This window comes from Microtus ochrogaster, unplaced genomic scaffold (genome assembly GCF_000317375.1).
Source record: "Microtus ochrogaster isolate Prairie Vole_2 unplaced genomic scaffold, MicOch1.0 UNK123, whole genome shotgun sequence".
In the NCBI taxonomy this organism is placed as follows: Eukaryota; Metazoa; Chordata; class Mammalia; order Rodentia; family Cricetidae; genus Microtus; species Microtus ochrogaster.
The window spans coordinates 725,883-734,561 of record NW_004949221.1 but is presented as its reverse complement, the minus strand read 5'-3'; the positions used below and the strand labels follow the sequence as shown (position 1 = coordinate 734,561).

Sequence of the window (8,679 nt, the reverse complement as noted above, 5' to 3'; positions counted from 1 at the left end):
AAAAAAATGTATAGCTCAATAAAATTAATTACAACATAAAATAAAAACATTATATTTAACAATTATAACCCAAAAATCTCATTTTAAATCAGGAGGAAGATGGCAATATTCCTTCTTTCCATATATTGTTCAGCTTTGTACTTGAAGCCCTAACTATTCCATCAAGGGCAGTGTGTAAATTAAAGACCCATATTAGGAACACAGAAATGACTTTGTGGAACTTCTCAGCATTTATAGCATGGTGGCCTAAGAATGATTCATGTACATGCCAGCTTCTTTTATAAATACCAGCAGTGAACAATGGTATTTATGCTTTAAAAACACATCTGCTTCATACATCAATTCTATACTCCAAATAAATGACGTTCAATTGATGTTGTGAAGTTTCCTTAAAGTTGTTACTGTAATTATATGCAGTAATTAGACAAGACCAGGACTGTGAGAGGAGTTATTTAATTTCTCCAAATATATTATATAAGTACTGTATTTACATCATTTCTACTCCTCCCTTTTCCCCTCCAATTCATTTCATGTCTTCCCACATTCTCTCAAATTCATGTATTTAATTGTTATTAATAAAATTATATTTTCACTCGAGAGGCAGAAACTGGTGGATTTGAGTGAGTTTGAGGTCATTCTAGTCTACAAAGCAAGTTCCAGGTCAGCCAGGCTTGTTTCACAGAGAAAACTCTATCTTGAAAAACAAAAACAAAAAAAAACAAAAATAAAATTATATTTTCAAAGCCATGCCAGCAGTACTCCACAGAGAGTTCCTTCAAACACAAGGTGTTGACTGCACACCTTCACATTTCCAGAAAACCACACAAAGAGCAGGTGTTGAAAGTTGAGGCTTCAAGAGACAGTGCTGGGTCACCACATGCATTCAGGTCTTGTTTTCCATTTGGAATCTGATTTTTGGGCATTGGTTTTGCTATTTCAGCCAAGATCTTTGTTCTCAGTAGAGAAGATGAAGACTCATGATGCGGGTGGGGAATATGGTAGCATATAATAAATGTAAATATTACATGAGAATGAGGAAAACAGAAGATTCACGAAGGTGAGGACCCAAGCCTAACTCATGGGACAGGGTTATCCCTCCCCTGAATCACTGGAGATGGAAAGAGAGATAGTCAGCTAAGTATACATCTAGGTGAGTGGTTCTCCACCTTTATAATGCTGTGAACACAGTTCCTCACATTCTGATGTCCCCCAACCATAAAATTATTGTCTTTGATACTTCATAACTATAATTTTGCTACTGTTATGACTTGTAATGTAAATTTCTGATATGTAGGTTATCGGATATGTGACCTCAAATGGGGTTGCAACCCACAGGTTGAGGACCGCTGATACCAGTGAGGAAATAACATCATGATTTGCTGTAGAAGACTTCTCCACCACAATACCCAGATGTTTCCATACTTTCAAAGCACATTTGCTCCCTGGAACCTGAAATGGTTCCCCACTGAATGCTCCAGATTTTCTCACAGAACTACCTGAAATCCTTGGACTTATTCTGAGGTCTCTGCCACCTTGACAGATGCACTATTTTCTCTACTGGCTGTGTATTGGATCCGTCTTTGGCTGTGCTGATCTTCATACAGAAGAATGCCAAGGAGTACAAGGACCAAGACAGATACCCCAATCCTGATGAGATTCTCCTTTGTGTAATCCTGGGGCTGTGAGACTGGAGATTGTAGGAAAAAGGAATCATAGAGGTCAGGGCAGATTAAATCTCCCCAGAAGACTGCTTCCCCTGGACAGGACTTCATCTTCTGTATTGAGTCCTCTGGCTGAGAATTCTCCTTACTCACCTGTCTTTGGGTCTGATATGTTTGGTGATAGCCTGAGGGGCTCAACTGCTTCTAGGAATCAAAGAAAAAAGTAGAATATGAGGGGTTGTAGAGATGACTCAGTGGTGAAGAGCACTGGCTTGTGAGGCAGTGGTGGTTCATGGTTTACTCCCAGCACTGAAGAGGCAGAAGGAGACAAATCTCTGTGAATTTGATGTCAGCCCTGTCTACAAAGCAAGTTCCAGGAACTCAGAGAAACATGAGTTTTACACAGAGAAACCTGGTCTTGAAAATAAAAAATAAAATAAAAAACACACTGCCCGCTCTTCCAGACGAACCAAGTTCAATTCCCAGCACCCACATGATTGCTCACATCTGTCTGTAACTCCAGTTCCAGGGCTTCTGCCTCATGCAGACAAAACACCAATGAACACAAAATAAAAATAAACATGATTTTTTAAAAAAAAAAAGTAGGATTGTGAAGACCTAAGTGTGTTTTCTAAGTCTTGTGTTTTTATTTTCTTCCTTTGTCCCTCCACCATATCATTATTTTAAGAGAAGGGACATTTAAAAAAAAAGCCAAATCAGGTGTGGTGGTCCATGCCTTCAATTCCAGCATTTGGGAGGCAAAGGCATGAGAATCTCTGTGAGTTCAAAGCCAGCCTGATCTATACGTGGGTTCCAGGCTAAGCCTATGCAGTAAGACCTTCCTTCATTCTCTTAAAAGCTTCTCTCTCTCTCTCTCTCTCTCTCTCTCTGTAGGTGGGTGTGGGTTATGCAGAATACAAAGGCCAACACAGAAACCTACAACTGATCAAAATACAGAGAACAGCTTACCATGAGTTACACACCCCTAACTGACACAGTTATGACACAACCCCTACACCTAAAGTTCAAGAAATAGCTCAGAAGAGAGAGGACTAGGACACTAGGGCATCTGCTGTGAGACAGTGTCTTCCATATAGGGCGAAGACCTGAAAAATATATGGTTGCCTAAACAAGACCTGCACAATAAAACCAGTTGACATGGCAGTGTGAATGGGTGAGATCTCAAAAGATCCCACCCCTAGATGAGGAAGCTACAGGCAATTGATGGCTGCTGGGAGAGAAAGAGCCAGTCTTTTTCAGGGAAAAGAAAGCCCTTGTTAGGTCGTTTTATCCCTGGTTATCCCTACACACACATACACCCACACACGTGCGTGCACACAACACTAAATGTAGCACTGCTTTTATATATAGCATATTGGATGTATATATACACACACCTAACATATAATTTTTAAAATGAGGCCATGAATTTTAGAAGGAATGAAGGATACATAAGAGGAGTTAGAGAGGAAGAGGAGGGGGTAGAAATAGTGTAAATACAGCTAGGTATGAAATTCTTTTTAAAACTGAAATAGATATAAAAATAAAGAAGGAAAATGGTTTTGTTTATGCTTGATTTTGTTGTAATAGTTTTATAAAATAATTTTATAAAGTAGTATAAATCTTAATTTTTATTTGTTTGTTTGTTTATTTGAGACAGAATCTCTTTTTGTAACTTTGTCTGCCATTAAACTTGCTAGGTAGACCAGAATGGCATTGAACTCATAGAGATCTGCCTGCCTTTGCATCTTGAATCCTGGAATTAAAGGTGTGCACTGCCAAGCCTGACAAGCCCAAATTTCTCAATTTAATTCCTTACTTGTTTCTCCCTCCCTGCTTCCCTCTCTCCCTCATTTATTTATATATATTATGTATGTATGTATGTATGTATGTATGTATTTTTTATCTGTCTGTCTGTCCTTGCTTTTCTTATTTCCTCCCTCCCCCTTTCCCTTTCTGACTCTCTTCTTTCCTTCCTTCCTGTGTGTCTTCTCTTCTCCTTCTTTCTTTTCTTTGGGATAGGATCTTATTAGCCCAAATTGGTCTTCAACTCACTATGTAGCCTAGGATGACTTTGAACTTCTGATCCTCCTGCTTCCACCTTCTAAGTGCTGCAGTTACAGGTACCAATCATGGTCCTCAGTTTACTTAGTACCAAGACCTCATGCATGCTAGACATTAACTACCAACTGAGCCATGCCCCTGGCTCCATTCCCTGTGTCTCTTCTTTCCTGTGCGTTACACTCATCACATGACTTCATGTACCTCTAGATGAACCCTCCCTTTTGTAGGACTTCCCACTGGTCTCCTTGCTGGATGCTCCACTCTGATCTTTGTGTTCGAATTTTGCATCAGACTCACTTTAGAAAGAAACGCTTTCCTGAATTTCACTAAAACATCTAATTAGAGACAAGAATTCTCCTGGTGAGTGAACTGTTGAGCACAGACAGAACAGCTAAGATTTCTCTGATCTAAGACCTTGAGTTCTACGGGAGGACTGTGGCATGGCGACAGGTAGGGTGATGAGCTTTAACAACTACAGAGTCTTTGGGTGTCTCCAAGGCGGAAGGTCCCAATACACATTCAGAATTCTGCCTAACACTGCTGAATGAGGAAACATTGATCTTAGACACAAAAAGGAAGTAGCTGCTCTCTGCTTGATCAGAAGAAAAGTGTCCATCATTATCAATGATTGACATGGCAGAGTCACTTTCTCTTCAGGGAATAACATGGAGCCTGGCTTCACTGAGAGTGTGTGACAGGGAGATGTCCTCAAGGAAGAAAGATGGGTGAGGGGCTGCTTATCTTATTCTGAACCTGTTTCTGGGAACTTGGCTCTTTCTGCTTTCTATGACTCTGTTCTTACCCGACTTCCTGGTATTTGGTCCTAGATCCCATATTTCATCTTGCTCATTATCTCCTCCTGCCATTATCATCTGGTCCTGTGTAGTCTTCAGTCTCTAAGTGGACCCACTTGGCTCGGCTCCTCAACTATAACCAGAATGTCCACTGGGAAGATATTTTGTACACCCCTTTGGGGGTGCTTACAGGACCCAAGAGGAAGTTGGCCTTGAGAATCCAGCCTGGTAAAACAGTTCAGGGCTGTGGAGGAGGTCAGTTCCTCATCCTTTCGACAAAGAAAACCTTTCATAACTTATGTAAGAGCAACACTGGAGAGTCAGGTTCTCTCCAGGGGGAAGGGGAAGGGCCATGCAAAGTCAGCAGTGAGTGCTTCCTGGTCAGCCCTTTAGGAAAAATGGGCTAGGTGTTGGTGGAAACGCCAGTGTCTGTCCAACACCTGTCCCCTCATATCCTACATTCAGATGCCACTGCCATAACCCCCACCCCCACACACATACATACACTGGGGCTCTGATTGAGTTTCCCTCATCCTCCTAACTCCTGGGGTTCCCTTAGAAAAAAATCAGGGATCACAGCAAAAGCAACACTGTCAACAACTGATTGAGTCAATGATGGGACCTCCTCACCTGAGACATGTATTTCCAAGGGATCACTGGGTTCTGACCACACCTGGGGGCTGATAGCATGGTAGCCGTAACATCTAAATGTCCATTTCTGGCTGGGAGTCACAGGACCCACAGGAAACAAGCTTTGGAATTGCCCAGTGGAGTTTATAAACACTGAATCGAGTATCAAGGAGGGCTTCTGTTCTCCTTCCTTAGTCAGGACAAACCTGCTAAATCCCAGCTGTGAGCCACACTGGCAGGTAATATTCTCTCCTGAGGTCACCACGCTACTGGGTTGGACAGAGAGGCTGGGTTTACTATAGAGTCCTAGAAAAGAAAGTAGTAACATTATTAAGTGGGCATAAGCAGCCCATGTTGGCTTCCAATGCTGCCCTGTGAGACAAGGGAAACCCGTGAAAACAGACTCTTTCCTGAGGGCAGGGCCTGGGGCTGGGTGTTCTCTCACCTGTCACCACAAGCTCCAGAGGGTCACTGTGCTCTGACCACCCAGCAGCGGTCTTATAGTAACATCGGTATCTCCCTCCATACTGTTGTTCAATTGATGGGATCAAGAACTCAGCCTTGTTTGTGGCCTCCAGTGTGTTCTGTGTGCGCCAGGGATGTGGACCTCCCTCCTTGTAAAGACGATATTCCCGGGCCCCTGTGGTCACCTCACATGAGATGGTTACCGGCTTCCGTCTGGCAACCACTGATCCTGACTGAACACTGAGGGTTGGCTTGGGGGGAGTCCCTGAAATGAAAAGAGGGCTCTGTCATAGGGCATTCACCTCAGATGTCAGCCTTCATTTTCAGCATGCCCCAGGTATCATATGTTCCCAAGCTCCACTGAGGAGAGTTATCTTCAAGTCACCAGTGAGGAGTGATCTGGAATGGCTGGACACACTCACCTGCCAACACTGAGGTCTCGTGGCCCAGATTCAGCCCTAAAAGAGAGTCCCTTGTCAGAACTTTGCCCCTAATGCCGACATAAGCGACCTTCACTGAAACCACTTACACACCTGGGGTTTCTCGATTGGCTAGAGCCTGACTATGGACCACAATCCCCTTCTCTTCTTCAAATCTTACCCAGATAGAGCAGGACTATGAAGATGAAAGTCATGGCACCTCTCAGTAGCTGCAACTGTACTTATGGAAGAGACCACAGAGACTGCCTGGATAGCCGAACAGCAACGAGGATGAGATCTTTAGAGAGAGATTGGATGCCTGACATCACATGGCTATTTCATCAGATATACACAAGAAAACAACCCTCGGTAGGCAACTACCTCTCATTTCCCTAGAGCTGTGGCTTGGATTCACCCCAGAACTTCTTAGAGAAATGGTCATATCCTCTGGCCTCTCTTACTAAGAAGGGAACAACAAAAAGATCTGTTACTTCCATTTGCTGGACCACCTAGCAGTTGAGGATGACTGAAGGTGGATTCTTCTTTCTTGAACACTCTCCAGTCTTTCAGCTCATCTGTCTGCACAGCACTGTGGGGTCCTGATGGTCATCAGCCAAATCCTAGCCCTAAAAACTCTTCTGAGAAGATCCAGGGTGATGTTGTGGTGTGGATGCAGAGGAGCTGGCACACTGAGCACACAACCATGTCCCATATGTGGAGCTTCATCTTGGGGGTGGGCAGAAAGGAAAACACAGGGAGATAGAGAAGGAAAAAGCTGTTCTTCATGATTCTGGGTGTGTGGGTCTGTGGAAAACAGCCTCCTGCACTCAACATCCTTTCCTGTCTTAGCAGCATCAACCACCCCCATCTCTCCAGGAACAACCTTCAGAGCTGTTCTTGCCTCCTTGCTGTTAACTTTCTTTGTGGGACTGAGTTCTCTTGCTGAAATAAGGATTGATTTCTCCATAGTGCCTGCACATTACTCACTGCTGGTGCCACTAGGAACACTGGCGTCTCATCCCTGAAGTTCCTCTTCTGGAGTCTGTTGTAAGCACGTCACTGTGCAGATTGTGCACCGTGCTGGGCTGTCTGGAACATTAAGAATTTCAGCCATCACTGATCTCCTGTCCAGGGTGCAGCATGAGTTTGGAACATGAAATGTTTATGTTTTTACACACTTTAAATGCTCGCTGGTGTGTGTGTGTGTGTGTGTGTGTGTGTGTGTGTGTCTGCTCTGAGCATTTACAGATGGTCCGTTATAATATTTGTGAAAACTGAAGATCATCATGGTCAGGGAAAGAAAAAGAGACACAAAAGATCCCTGAACTGGGGCTGGAGAGATGGCTCAGAGGGTAAGAGCACTTGCTATTCTTCCAGAGGTCCTGAATTCAATTCCCAGGAGCCGCATGGTGGCTCACAACCATCTGTAGTGAGATATGGTGCCCTCTTCTGACCTGCAGGCATTCGTGTAGACAGAACACTGTGTACAAAATAAATAAATAAAACTTTGTAAAAAAAATTTTTTAAAAAGATCCCTGAATGAAGAAGAACCCGTTTCACAGAACACAATGGGATCAGTAAGTATAGGATCTTCAGAGGTCTGTAGGGAAGGTTGTTCTCCATGTGGGAGAAGTGGGGTCAGGGATCCTGACAAAATCAGGCATCTGTGGCTCCAATCCCCTTGTTTCAGAGGAGCAGTGGCATGATTGTACAGGCCCTATAATCAGCACTGAGCTGCTTCCCTCTGTGAGTACGCAAGGCAGATCCACTCCAATATTGCCACCCATGACCATCTGTGTCATTTGAGTCTGACTGTGAGTGTCACACTGGAGCCATCCCTGACAGTCACAATTCTGAACAGATGCTAAGTGTGGAAGAGTAGATACCACAGGGCAGGGCTGATGTCCAATCTCCCCAGTCTGGCCTGTTTCCTGGGTCAGACTGGGTAGAACCCTCTGTGGGAAATCATGGTCAGGATGGTGAGATTACAAACATCAATGGGTAGAACACAGCATATCAGAAAAATGGGGAACTAGAAATATTATTTTAGTGAGAAGTTGTAAGTTGAATTATGTCACTTAAAAGTAATTCTATTTAAGTGAATAAGTGAAAGAAGAGGTCATGGTAGAGTGTGAGAGTCTAAGGGGACTACCAGGAAAGAGAGCCCTTCCCACACACACCAGAATTCCGCAGACATTAAGGCTGCCAGAACAAGAATGTTTTCCACTCTTCCACAGCACCACACAGAACCTATTAAAGCTGGTGGAGGGTGAGGGAGACTGAGAAGATCGCTTTCAACCCGACAAAATCATGCAAGTAATTCACTTCATAAATATGTGCTTCTATCAATCGTGGTTAGAAGAGCTTCCTTTTGCAGTGGACTGACCAAAAAAGGCTGACAGCAATGATTGTGAATGCTCAGCTCTTATCACTTCCTCCTCCAGGGCTGAGAGAATATCATAGAAAGGATAGAAAGAGGGTAAAAGCCAGAGGAGGGGGAGGAGTGTTGTGAAATGCTGTTTTGGAGACATGAGTAAGGCTCTTGCACATAAGAACAAGTGTGGTTCCCTGCAGAAGATCTGAAAAAATCATGGCAGCTAAGATCCCAGTGTGTGTGTGTGTGTGTGTGTGTGTGTGTGTGTGTGT

The 8,679-nt window shown here is 43.6% G+C and overlaps 1 protein-coding gene across 1 annotated transcript; it reads right to left on the bottom strand.

Annotated features, from left to right (window-relative positions):
• Positions 1 to 1,511: 1,511 nt before the first annotated feature.
• On the bottom strand, positions 1,512 to 6,248 carry LOC102002459 (leukocyte immunoglobulin-like receptor subfamily A member 5). The gene is made up of 6 exons (XM_005371716.2): positions 6,215 to 6,248; positions 6,037 to 6,072; positions 5,595 to 5,879; positions 5,150 to 5,455; positions 1,815 to 1,865; positions 1,512 to 1,687 (listed from the first exon to the last, which is right to left on the bottom strand). Exons 1-6 carry the CDS (start codon positions 6,246 to 6,248, stop codon positions 1,512 to 1,514), a joined length of 888 nt encoding a protein of 295 aa, XP_005371773.1.
• Between the last annotated feature and the right edge of the window lie 2,431 nt (positions 6,249 to 8,679).